Source organism: Mastomys coucha, unplaced genomic scaffold (assembly GCF_008632895.1).
Source record: "Mastomys coucha isolate ucsf_1 unplaced genomic scaffold, UCSF_Mcou_1 pScaffold5, whole genome shotgun sequence".
Classification (NCBI taxonomy): domain Eukaryota; kingdom Metazoa; phylum Chordata; class Mammalia; order Rodentia; family Muridae; genus Mastomys; species Mastomys coucha.
The window spans coordinates 29,082,211-29,096,274 of record NW_022196911.1 but is presented as its reverse complement, the minus strand read 5'-3'; the positions used below and the strand labels follow the sequence as shown (position 1 = coordinate 29,096,274).

At 42.3% G+C, this 14,064-nt stretch overlaps 1 protein-coding gene across 4 annotated transcripts in view; it reads left to right on the top strand.

The window, feature by feature from the left end:
- Positions 1 to 14,064, top strand: part of Kcnip1 (potassium voltage-gated channel interacting protein 1) — a 389,100-nt gene that overhangs the window by 373,334 nt on the left and 1,702 nt on the right. For all 4 annotated transcript variants that reach the window (XM_031350737.1, XM_031350738.1, XM_031350736.1 and 1 more), the window contains 5 exons: positions 695 to 764; positions 2,023 to 2,093; positions 2,856 to 2,963; positions 10,448 to 10,552; positions 11,891 to 11,953. In XM_031350737.1, the coding sequence (XP_031206597.1) occupies positions 695 to 764; positions 2,023 to 2,093; positions 2,856 to 2,963; positions 10,448 to 10,552; positions 11,891 to 11,953 (417 nt within the window). The remainder of the gene's footprint in view (positions 1 to 694; positions 765 to 2,022; positions 2,094 to 2,855; positions 2,964 to 10,447; positions 10,553 to 11,890; positions 11,954 to 14,064) is intronic.

The window sequence follows — 14,064 nt, the reverse complement described above, 5'->3', positions numbered from 1 at the left end:
TGTTCTGGCCGCCTCCCTCCAGGCACAGCCTCCAGCTGGGGCTTGGACAGTTGTCCTACAGCTTGACTATGTTGGCCATGAGCATGATATGCTACCACTGGGCTTTCTTCTTCCCAATGCTGAAGAAGCCATGTTAATAGTGGCCAGCTGAGGTGGAGCAAGGCCCTGGGAGGTTGCTGCACAATTGGGCATTTGGCTGACAGGGGACCAGAAAATAGATGAAATTCCACTTGTTAGTTTGACATCTACCATAGTCTCAGTACCACCTAATATTGAGAGAACTCTTAACCACATTCCACGGGTGTGTTCCAGATTACAGGCTACCTTGGACAAAGTCAAAAAACTTAGAGCAGGCTTCACCAGGATCCAAACCTAGATCTTTCTAGCCCTAAAGCCAAGACTCTCCGAGCCCAGTCCCTATTCTGTGATGACTTCTCCTCACTTGCAAACCAGCTTTTCATGATAGGGTTGCCTCCAAGCCCCACCCCACCCCCCGAAGATATCCAGTACACATGTGTTTCCCAGTCTCTGCCCAGGAGAGGGCATGAAGAACATGCTTAGTCTCCATCCCTGGCACAGGCTTCCAGACACCTCTCTCTCTCTCTCTCTCTCTCTCTCTCTCTCTCTCTCTCTCTCTCTCTCTCTCTCTCTCACTCTCACACACTCTCTCTCTCTCTCTCTCCCCAACACACAGGAGTGCCCCAGTGGTGTGGTCAATGAAGAAACATTCAAGCAGATCTACGCTCAGTTTTTCCCTCATGGAGGTGAGTAATATCCTTGGAAAAATCCGCCCACCACCCCCGGCATCCTCTCAAGTGGTCAGCCTTCCCTTCCCCAACCCCTCTGGTCTTTATCTCTGTCTTCTTTGGAGTCAGAAGAGAATTCATGGCAAGGTTTTATTTTTTCTTGCTACAAAATACAAAACTCTCTGACAAATAAAACTGGACCCACTCTAGGGGAAGAATGGATATTGCAGTGTCAGAAAGTCCCAGAACAGCTCTAAGATGCAGGCGTTCATGACCCCAGAAGGAACAATTGAGTTTCAGAGATATTAAGCAATTTACTCACCATCACACAGCTTAACTGTGGCAGCCCAGGAACAGAAAAGTATATGGGACAAAAGTTTTGTCATCTTGGTTCCTTAAAGAACTAAGACAGGTTGAAATTTTGTAAACAACATTAGGACATACTACAGACCATAAAAATCGCTAAACAAAATAAATTGTGGGCAGCGTGAAGTTGTACTCATTTATAAAGTCAGGTGACCCACTACCTTGCCCAGTTACAGCAGCTCCACACATCAGGGTATCCTTACTCCCGTGGCCTTGTGTCACCTGTCCACACATGTCACCTGGACAGTGCAGAACACCTCTTCTGTGTCCGAACTCAAGTGTCCCCCATCCTTCTTGGGCCCTATCTATCGTGGGCCTTTCCAGCAGTATACAGGCATCTCCCTGCTGTGGGACTCAGTGTAGGATTTCTCTGTGTTGGGAAGAAGTAGCTTCATTTCATGCTAGCCCCTGACTCCCAGTTTATGAACACCCCAGAGACAGTGTTCACCGTGTGGCAGGGAAGGCTCCAGATTAATGTATTGCTTCACATGTTTCAAGGGTCAGGTCTTGCTACATCCCGCTCTGCGGAGATGTGGAATGGGTGCTCTGAGGCGTGGTGTTAGATGTCTCCAGTCACAGCTATATGGAAACAGCTTTGATCCAAGCTTGGGTCTCTCCTCACAAGGGAGTGCCTGTGCCATGGCAAGGAGCCCTGCTCAGGACATCTCAACTCAGTCACCCCACAGAGGAACAGGTCACACAGAGGAACAGGCAGGGAAAATGGTGGAGAGAGAGACAAGAACTTATCTAACCTTTTACTAGAACTAACTTCCCACCTAAACTCCAGGGGCTAAGCAAATGGGTCTCAGCCCATCTTCGCTCTCCTCTTCTCTGGCCCCACCCCTGCTGCCTCTGCCCTCTGCGGAGCTCCCCCACCCCCACCTCACCTGCTTTCCCCTCTACTTCACAGATGCCAGCACGTATGCCCATTACCTCTTCAATGCCTTCGACACCACCCAGACAGGCTCTGTAAAATTTGAGGTATAGTATGTGGGTCCAGTTTGGGGGTCCCCTGGTTCCACATTGCCTCTCCTTCCAAATATGATGGCCCTGATAAAAAGAGTTAATTATCAAATGTCTTCAGTTAAAACAAGAAACTTGATTCATTTAACAAACAACACCTGAAGTCAGAGACGATGCTTTCCTTGTCATCTAGACACTGGGCCTGAGGGTGGTAGAGACGACAGCCTAAGATCTCCCTTGTGCTCTCTATGCCGAGTGGTAACCTCTGGACCTAGCATTTTGTATTCATTAACCTGTTAAACTTTTATAATAGTGCTTACAAGGCATAGTCGGATTATTATTTACTATCATTTTACAAAAGAAGAAAATGAGGCAGAGACTGAGTGGCTTATCCATGATTAGAGAGAGAGAGAAAGTGGCCAGGGAGGTCTTGAACACAAGCAGTATGTTTCCCCAGCTTGTGCTCCTATCCTCTGGAATGTACAGTCCCTCGGATGTTAGCAACCATTGCAGCCTTGGGTTAGGAAGGCTGAATTAACTGCCTAGAGGTCCACACATCCAGAGCTCAAGTCGTCCTCAGCGGGCATCAGAAACTGTGACAGTGTAGTTATAGCATATGGAAGATAGGGCTGGGCCAGGCCGAGACTGGCCATTTGCACCTGGCTAACAGGAGGGTGTGGGAGGTGCCATTTTGTAAAAGCATCCTCATCCGATCTGGAGGCCAGGCTTCTCTCCACCCACACAGCCATTCACGGGATGCTCTCCTTCTCCATTTCTTAGGACTTTGTGACTGCTCTGTCGATTTTACTGAGAGGGACAGTCCATGAAAAACTAAGGTGGACATTTAATTTGTACGACATCAATAAAGACGGCTACATAAACAAAGAGGTAAGTGGGGAACATGAGATGAACACACAGTGGAAACTCTGGAATCAAAAGCAACCCAGACCCAGGAAAACATTGTCTGAGTGAAAGCAAGTCCATCCCTTGCAAAGTGAAGAAGCCCACCGCTGATGCCCCCTGCCCAGCCCCGCCCTAGTGCTCAGCCCACCGCTGACGCCCCCTGCCCAGCCCCCCCGCCCTAGTGTTCAGGAAGCGGTCAAGCCTTTCCTCACAAGCTCACACAAATGCAATAGGCTGAGACTGTCTTGTTTTCGGGTAAAGAATCTTCTCAGGGAACCTGCATTTTCCCTGAGTAGCAGCCTCACGTTAAAGCTCAAATATGAGCCTGGAAGGCTGAAAGAAGTACCCAGAAGAGAACAGAGAGTTCTTTAAGATAGAGGTGACAACTACCAGATCCCATTACTCACAGCCTAATAAAACCAAAGAAGGGGAAAGTTTGGGGTGGTGGCAAAAAACAACCACCACCACCACCACAATAACAAAAAAAAACAAAAAACAAAAACAAAAACAAAAACAAAAAACAAAACAAAACAAAAAAAACAGAAAACAAATTAAAAAACCAGAATATCAGAATTTTCACTGCTTCACTAAGAGCCTTGGTCCATGTGTGTAGCCAGTGTATCATCACTCACAGGCTGTCTGTCACTCAAGTCACTTGGATGTCTGCTGTGTGCGCCATAGGGGGTTGGCGATAACATTTAGGGAATCGTCTTGCTGAGCTCTTGTATCTCAGGCATGATGTCCGGTGCTATGAAGATCACCTCTGACCTTCACCTCAACACTGCAATGTTTTCCTCACGTCTAGGGCGACCTCACACCCAGAGACCTCACACATAGCCATGTTCCCTATTCATCCAAACACAGCTGTTCAACACAGATTTGAGAATTCATCCCATTTCCTGGGTGCTGGAGACAAAATGGGGAACCATCAGCCCAGGTCTGACTGTCATGGGGCAGTGGAATGGGATGGCCAATCACAGCAAAAGGTAGAACAACAGTTAGATGTTTTGGTAAATCAGCAAAGGGCTGTCTAAGACAGCATTGCCATGCCAAGGGAAAGTCGCCCCTAAAATCAGGAACAGTGTCCCAAGAGGAAGCCACCAGAGAGGTTCTCGAGGGAGATCTGGTTCCACATGCCCTCGAAACAGAGAAGCTTGCTTGCAGGTGGCTGCAGGCTAGGAGGGTATGGAAGAAAAGATGACAGACTTCAGCCTGGAAGGTTGTCAGGTTCAGATGGTGGAATACTAGGGTAGAGTCCAGGCTACCTACTGGGAGCCGGGGTACACAGCAGAGTTTTCAGGAGAACTACTTAAGGAGGTTCAAAGACAGCAGGGAAATTTGAGTAGCTCCCTGTCACTAAGAGAAATAAAATTTACATTAAAAATCCCAGAAAAGTTCCAGCCTCAGATGATTTTCCTGGTGACTTCTAACACAAACCTACAACGCTGAGGCGCAAGGAACTTTTCAAATGTTTTTATGTAAATCCAACAATAGCCAGATTCTGAAACTTGAAATAAAAAAGGGACTTAGGGAGAAGACAACTACCACTATTTCTCATGATGACAGATGAGAAAAGCCTATCAAAATATTAGCAAGCCGAATCCATCAATACATTAAAAAATACAGTATAGTGTATCAAAATTTCTTCCAGGAATTCAAGTTTGGTTTAACACCCAAATATCCATGTCATTCACTATATTTACACAACAAAAAGAAAAACTATATTGACTCAAAAAATGCAGAAAAAGCACTTGATAAAATTGCTACCCATTCATGGTAAAGTTTTTAACAAATGAAGAATAGAAGATCCTTTTCTCAGCCTAGTATCTGATGACTATTTTTAAGAATCCTACAGCTAGTATCTGCTTAATAGTGAATACTGAATAATTTCCCCCAAGGTCAAGAATAAAACAGGGAAACTGAGATAAGAAAAAATAAAGTTTTATCTGTAATAAGCTTAAATTCATAGAAAACAATTCATAGAAATCTCAAAGAATCTACAAAGGAATACCAAAGAAACTACTAAAAAGAATCATGAACTTATTTATCAAGGTAGCCAGATGTAAATTCTATTTTTTAAAAAGCAATATATGTATGTACCTTGTTTAAAATAATGCTACTTATGATAGAATCCATATGCACAATTTTTTATAAATTTAACAAAATTGATGTAAGACTTATACATACAAAACCACAAAATATTGATGGAAATTAAGACCTAAGTAAACAGGTGAACAGTGCTCACCTGTGTTACTACCCAATAATGTTAAAATGGAGATTCTCAAAAATTCAGATTTTTGAGATTTATAGATTCAATGTAGTCTCAACCAAAATACACAACAGACCCTTTAAAGAAACTGATAAATTGATCTAAAATATAAATGTAAATGCAAGAACCAAAGCAACCAAAATGGACAAGGCAGAGACTGAAGCTACCTCATCCCAAGAGTAATGTGAGCGTGCAGTGATGACCACTCTGGAGACCTGGAGTTGTGGTAAGCACACAGCTTGCCAGATCAAGACAAATGGTCCAGAGGGGGCCTGGACCTGTGGCTCAGCCTGGACCTGTGGCTCAGCTGCCCAGCTCTTGCCTACCAAGTGTATGGCCCTAGGTTTGATCCCCTTCCATGAATAGGCTTGTCTATATTGTCATCTCAAAAAAGATAACTGAAACCAAAGAGGATACAACAATGTCTTGAACAAGTGGTTCTGAGCCAACTCTGCATCCATCTGAAAATAAACATGGATCTTTGCCTATACTTCACACCTAAAGCAAATATTATGGTAATCCATGAATCAGATGTACATGTACACTCAAGAGCAAAAGCCAGTGTAGTAAAGAACGCATAGGAGAAACATCCTCATTAGTTCAGAGTAGCAAAGAATATCTTAGGGCAAGTAAGAAGAGATTATGAAGGAAAATCTGATGTTTCTCTTCATCAAAGTCACAATCTTCTGTTCTCAAAAGGATGCCATTAAGAAAAGGAAATGCAAGCCATAGATTGGGGAAACGGCTTGTACATTATTATTATAATATGACAAAAGACTGAGGTCCAAATACATAAGAAATGCTCATAGTTTTATAAGAAGGTAAATAAGTCCATGAAAAATAGGTAGTGAGGGGCCACCAAGATGGCTCAGTAGGTGAAGGCACATGCTGCCACGCCTCACAGCCTAAGTTCTTCAATCCCTAGAACCCACACGCTAGTAGGAAAACATTGACCCCTGGCCTCTGCCTTCTACTCATGTACTGTGCCATACATGTCCCAACACACAAGATAAATTAATGTTTTAATAGCAATAATAATACAACAAAATCTTTTAATAGATTTTTAAGTTAAATAGATACTTCTGAAAATATTAGTAAATGGACAATAGACCCAGGAAAAATGACTCCATAAGCATTGTGTTCAAAGAAATACAGATTTTTTTAAAACTATAACAAACAATAACTATGTGTGTACTAGAATGGCTGTAAATTAAAAGGCCAAGAATTCCAAGTGTAGAGAAGGATGAGGAACAGTTAGAAATTCTTACACACTGCTTGTGGGAGACAGTGTAACCCTCGCTGCTTGGGAGACGTTTTAACATCTTAAATAAAGTTAACATTCCAAGTTTATTTAAGTATGGCGGAGAAATCCCACCCCTGCACATTTACCTCAAAGAAATGAAAATACGTAAATTCATAAATACCTACACAAGACTTGCCTGGTACCTTTATCTAAATAGCCCCCAAATTGCAAGCAGCCCAAATGTCTTTCAAGAGAATGGTGATAAGCAGCTGTCTATGCATCCAATGGGTGCTCAGCAGCAGAAAGAGATAAGTCACTGCCACACACAGTAATTGCATGGGCTCTGCAGCCAGCATGCACATAGACGTAGACAGCCTCGGGCTTCATGCACGTTAGACACAGACAGCCTCCGGCTTCACTAGGTATCATTCAGTTCACATCAAATTCTAGAAAATGAAAACATCGTAGTTACTAGTGTGTCATCAGCAATACTTGATGCCAGAGGTTGGCACACAATGTAGAAGCTCCTTGAGGCGATAAGAATAATCCAGTTCTTTAGTGTGGAGGTGGTACAATTGTGCACATTTACCAAAGGTATCAAGCAGGAGACTTAAAATAAGTAAGTTTGCTGTAATCAAATCATACTCCAATAAGCCCTATTTTGTAAAAGGAGATCTCATTGTAATAGGAATACCTAGATGATAGAATGTGCTCAAAGTGTGTTGAATGAAAAAAAAATTAAAACTTTGGCAAAGAAAAGAATCCAGTATCACTTAAAAATATGTGTTGCAAATTCTAAACAAAATACCAGGAAATTAGTCTTAGCACTCTAGTTAAAGGAGTATGCATGACAAGGAACAGGTTTCTTGGAGAAATCGATAGCAGAGAATATCTATTAAATAATTCATCAAATCTGCACATAAAAAGAATAAGCCATGTGATTCTAAAATCATATTCCATCAAGCTTACCTATATCTTTGGTCAGTTTTTAAACTCCTAATAAAATGGGAATAAAATTTCTCTTGAGCGTAATAAAGGTTCTCTAGCCTTCTACACAGCTTTCCACATCACAGAGACATCTCAGAGACCCCAGCTACAGTAAAGATGAAGACCAGAGTGCTTGCTATTGACCCGCACCATCTGCTCATGCTTCTAAACGCTTCTCACATGCAGTGGGACAGAAGCACACATCTGGGAAGCTAGGGAAGTCTTTGTTAATGACACGATTCTCTCCTCTCTATTTATTTATTTGTTTGCAACGAGGTCTCACACTGTAGCTCAAACTGACTGGAACACACTAAGTAGCCCAGGCTGGACTTGAATGCATGGTGATCCTCCTGCCTCAGCCTCCTTAGTACTTGGATTACAAGTGAGAGCCTACATGTTTAGCAATGACATGATTTTATACTTAGTGGGGAAAAGACAAGAGAAACTACTTAAACAATTAGAACTAAAGATCATGTCCAGTGACTAACATATAAATAGAACTAAACCGGGTAGCCTGTGTCTCAGTTATGACTGCTTAGAAAGTTGTAACTATGATATTCTAATTATAGTTACAACTTTGATGTCCCCCTGGACATCAGTTAATAGAGCACTCGCATCTACTTCACTTGCCTTTGGATTTCCTCGGAATAGTATCTAGCACATGGTGCATACTTTCAGGTGCCTTATAAATAAATGTTTACATCTCCAAAGGACATACAGAGTTCTCGAAATCAAATTACAATTAAACACAATGAACAGAGTAGATGTGCAAATAAGTTGTGAAAATGCAGTAAGAAGTGGTCACTGTGCACATTAAACACTCAGAAGAAACTGAGTAGTAGAAAACAAAGCTGGTAGATCAACAGTGGAATTACTATCAGATCACAAAGGCTCTAAATTTCTAAAGTTTTATCTTTAATTGTATATGAATGTATAAGGGGGTGAGTTTATATGGTCCCCTCAAAGTCCAGAAAAGGGTGCCAGATCCCCTAGAACTGGAGTTACAGGCAGTTTTGAGCCACCCAACATGGTGCTGGGAACAGAACCCTGTAAGAGCAGAACATATTCTTAACTATTGCGCCATCTTTCCAGCCCAGATTTCAAAACTCATTAAATAGAAGATGACCACTTAAAATCACAGAAAATTAACAAGTGTATATTGATTCCATGTGTTTAAAATCTCTTTGTAGCCGGGTAGTAGTGGTGCATGCCTTTAATCCCAGCACTCAGGAGGCAAAGGCAGGTGGATTTGGAAGCCGGAGGCCAGCGTGGGCTACGGAGCAAGTTCCAGGACAGCCAGGGCTACACAGAGAAACCCTGTCTCAAACAAAACAAAACAAATCGAAACAAAAAAAGAATCACATTATAAAGCACTATTATAGCATTCCATCAATTTTATAAACAGCTAAGTTCTTAGATCCATGCTTACACATATGATATTCTAAATTAAAATATTCAAATACTACTTTATAAAACATCTACAGAAAGGAGCCTCAGATGGGATTTATGCCTCTTGGTCTTCAGCCTTGGTTCAGTACATTTTTCTATTACATCACTGAATAATCTTTACTAACTCCCTTTTACAATGAGCAAAGTAGACCAAACTATCCCCATGTGTTGTCTATCAGGCATCGTTAGATGGCAGAATTAATGGGGTGTATTAGTGTGAGTGAGTAGTTTTCTATGACTTCTTCCTATGTATCATTCTGGGACATTCTTATCAAACTTGCAGACAGTGAGAATCCCAAGCATTCAAAATTATTTTTCTCTCTCTCTGTTCTTGAATAAAACGGTCTCAAGAGAAAAACGGTCTCAAGAGAAAAGCGCTCAATGGCCACATGGGTGTGAAATTTGGTAAGGTGGCATCTTTTGAAATGATTATCTGGATACAATCCCATTTCCTAGTTTTATGTGTTGGGTGCGTCCTGGAGAAATGACCCTTGATGGCACCCAGATCATTCTTTCTAAACATCTTTCTCCAATAAAAAAAGGAGCCAGTCTTCTTAGAAAGCTGTTTGCCTTGGAAGTAGGAAAGGAGAAATAGAAAATGAACCTGAATCTTGGTTAGGGCAGGTCAAGCAGCTATAGGCATCAGCCTAGAGGAGTTTTAATACATCAAAGCTAGAATGAGTTAATCAACAAAATAAAACATGATAACATTGGATTGTCACCAACACAATATAATAGCTATTCAAAAGAACTAAATGAAGGGAATGCAGCTCTTGTTAAAGAAGTACGTCTACAGTTATTAATAATCTACTTAAAGAAAACCTCAAGTGCCCTGCAGGTATGGGCTGCTGGCTCCCTTCTCCTAATTTGAAATACCAAACCGAATCTGAGAGGATTTTTTAATCTCTGATCAAAACCATTAACTTTTTAAAACGAATATAGAATTCTCATTAAACAAATAGCATAGTGATCTGCTTGCTGTCAAGCTGTGTTGACAGACAAACCGGAGAGCTGACAGACAACCCCTTCCTCAAGTAACCACTAGTCACAAGACAGTCACAGTAAGTTTTCTGTAAGTCTAAAATGATTAATTACAGTTTCAGAGAAAACCTCCGAGTCCTATGGATATTCCTTGCATTGGCTGCTTTTCTATTTTTCTTAACTTAAAATGGCAATAGAGCCCAGGAGAGTGTTTTCAAGGCTAGTCTAAAACATTCGTTTACCTCTAAGTCAGAAGAATGCTTCATTGTCTCAGTCTGCAAATGGGGAAGCCAATGTCATGGCTCCCTGAGGACAAAGCAAGAAGAGGTAGCCTGCCCAAGACTTCTGAAGGCAGAATAGCCCCCACTTTCCCTTGGGGAGGGAGTTTCATCTTGTCCTTAACTCCCATTCATCTGCTTCAAGGGGTCCTCTTAACTCCTCTGCTTACCAAGAGGAACCCTAAACAAATCCTAAATTCTGTCACCTAAGAAGATACAGCCTCATGGTCCCAACAGTATGTACCTCCATGTCCCCTTCTAGGAGATGATGGACATCGTCAAAGCCATCTACGACATGATGGGGAAATACACCTACCCTGTGCTCAAAGAGGACACTCCCAGGCAGCACGTGGATGTCTTCTTCCAGGTACGTACACACCTGTGCACAGGCTTATCCCGATTGGCCAGGAGATTCTCCTAAGAAGCAGGCCAGTGTCACAGAAGAGAACAGGGGTTCATTGTCACTAACTACAATGGTAAATTCCATAAAAATCTTTTCGGGAACTGAGTGGAAAGAGAAGACTCTATCCATCGCATTTGTGTGCTTATTGAGCAAGTTTGTCTGGGCTGCAAAGGGGAACACAATTGAAAACCTGGGTAAAGCCAGACTGCAAGAGCCTTAAATGGGAGAGTTCAGTCTTGATCTAGTAAAGGACAGGTGGATGCTGTTGAAGACTGCATGCAGAAGTGGCACCTTCATAGCTGCAGTTAATCTAAAAACAAAACAAAAGTCTAGCAATAGAGAGTGCCAGAGAATATCAGAGCTCACTCCAACCCAAGCCTGCCACTTGGCAGCTAGGAAAACAGAGATCTCTCTGATATCTTGAAAGTTTGCACAGGAACATCTGCACAGAGATGGACAAGAACCTATTGTTTCTACTGTTCTTTCTGCCAGATAAAGCCAGCAGAAAGTGTGCAGAACACATGTTATGGTTTGGGTATATGAAGCCTGCTCCTCAGTGTGGCAATGTGTAAGGTCATAGAATCCATAATGGGTGGGGCCTGAGGGGAGGTGAGTAGGTCCTGGGGAGCATTGCCTCGGAGATATTAGTGATGTCATTGCCGTGAGCCTGGGTTGAATGAGCAAATCTGGCCTTCCCTCATCCTCTGGCTTCCTGTTTCATTGTATAACCTCTTCCACGTGTGCCCACTATGAAGATGCCATCCCCCATAAGGCCCTCACTAGAGAGAAACTGGTGTTGTGTTTCTGGAGATAACAGTGGTTTTCAACTTGTGTGTCGTGACCCCCATTGCCAAACCTCTATTGTCAAAATATTTACATTACTATTTGTAACAGTAGCAAAATTAAAGTTATGAAGTAGCAACAAAAACAACTTTGTGGTTGGGGTCACTGCAACATGAGGAACTGCGTTAAAGGGTTGCAGCATTAGGAAGATTGAGAACCACTACTCTAGAACAATAAGATAAATAAACCTCTTTTCTTTATGCAGCACCTAGCCTTGGTTATTTTGTTATAATAACAGAAACAGACTACTACATGTTGGGATGTCAGAACAGTAATAATGCAGTAGTGATGTAAGTGTTGAGACCAATCTTTGGATGTAAGGAAGCCCATGAGGACCATAATACTATAACCAGGAATCAACTGACTAGCAAAAGACAATCCTAATTCTGGGGTTAACAGAGCAAATTCTGAAATGTGAAATACTAGGTTCTTTAAAAACCTCTCTATTGTGTCTTCCAGAAAATGGATAAAAATAAAGATGGCATTGTAACGTTAGATGAATTTCTTGAATCCTGTCAGGAGGTAAGGAGAGATCTCCAGACACGATAGTTCTAGAGAAGGGAATCTGGGGGCTTGAGACTGTAGAGGGGAGGCTCTGAAATCTGCACACGCCTACAACCCCTGGACTCAGAACCCTAGCATCTCCATGCCTTGGCCTGGCCTGCTCAGCACAGGACTGAGCAGAGAGCAGAAGCACAGGTTTGGGAGATGTGAAGGCCCAGCAAGTCGTCATGAAATAGACTTGCTGAATAGGTGACCCTGTCCTATTTGCTTGCTCTGTACCCATTCCTCAGATACAGAGAAGCAGCTAGAAGACCTTCAGCAAGATTCTCCATCCACTGTGCATAAAGCTGCCTGAAGTTTCCCCCAAATGTGTGTTTTCAAACTACAATCCCAGATACTCTAGAAGAGTCTAGAGATTGTCATAATTCAAATGCCCAGGACCAAGGCAGCTAGAACTCGCTTATGTAAACCAGACTCCTTGAAGCTCCTGTTAAACGACAAACAGGGCCTGCCGAGGTCCATGGCCAGGCTTGCTCTGTGCGCATGCTGAGGTCCACAGCCAGGCTTGCTCTGTGCATGCTCCTCGGGAGACACTGCTGTTCCTTGGACCGGGCTTTGGTTAAGTGTCGTGAACAAACTGGCACTGGTGCCCCGCCAAGCACTGAACTGGAAATCTACTTCATCTACTTACAAGGTTTATGCTTTGCCTCATTCCACAAAAGTACAGTCTACGTTCCCCAAAAACCCACAGTGCCGGGGAGTAGAAGAGACTGTATTCGCACACAAAGAGCTTTAGCCACATGAAAACCCTCAGGAAGGTGTCCCACACGACATCAGTGTGTCCCCACACTAACTGTCCCAGATGGTTAACAATGAGGACAAGTCCATTCTGGCCTCCTTTAACTGGCTTTTTGCCACTGTCTTAAAGTGTCCCAGCTCAGCTTGACGTTCACCCAGTAGTTGACAGATCTTTGGGTAGTCTGAGGATCCCAAGTAAGGTCCTAGGCAGCCAGAAGGAAGGATGTAGAGAGTAAAATTGAGTCAGCAGCTTTGCCAGTGGAGTGAGAAACATTTTAATATTCAGTCACTGTAAACAGACTAAGCAGCCATATCTTCCATGACCATCTCAGTAAGAGAAAACTGAGGCACTACAGTGCTAAGAGGTGTGGTTAATGCTGCGACAAGTGACAGAGGTGGATTTTAAACTCTGTCATGCTAATGTCCCACATCACACCCAATGGAAGCACTCTTTCTTGGCTGTCCAGGTGAGAGAGGTTTGCAGGTCACCTTCCACAGCTATTCTTTCCAAAACTCTTTGTTTATTTCACCACCTCACAATAGGTGGATATTAAACTCAACCCCACACAGGGAAATTGAGGCATGGCAAGGATAAGTAACACAGGCAGGAAATAAGAGGCCAAGGCTTGAGCACAAACTGCCCAACTCCAGAGCACACAGCAACTTACAAAGACTTGGATCCTCACAATGAACATTGTCTCTCTTGGTTTTCTCTGTCAAAAGTCTGCTTTGTTAACCTTAAACTCAGTGGGACACACACACACACACACACACACACACACACAAACCCACACATACACACAGAGTCTATTTCCTTGAATACCACTTTAACACATTTTCATATTTTCACTATATTTTAATTCAAAAGGTAGAAGTGTAGTACTTGGTCTCTAAAACTTGAAGAACTTTGCACCTTGAATATTAATACCTTAGAAAGTCACGTGTGATGGTGCATGACTTTAACTGCAGCACTCAGGAGACAGAGGCAGGCAGATCTCCAAGTTCGAGGCCAGTCTGGTCTACAGAATGAATTCTAGGACAGCCAAGGCTACACAGAGAAACCCTGTCTCAAATATACTTTAAAGAGTATATAATAGAAGATATAAAACTTAGACAAGAGCTAATATGAGCAAAATCAAGAGATCTCTTTGAGAAAGATTAATAAATTGATATGTGCTTACCAAGACAGTAAAAAGAGAAAAAAATTGAAGTCCTCAAGTTGCTGATATAAAAAGTAAAAATAATAATAGTAATATCTACTATCAGTTTTACCAATATTAAAAGATAACTATTCTTCAATAAATTTAACAATTCATGTTAAGATATATAAA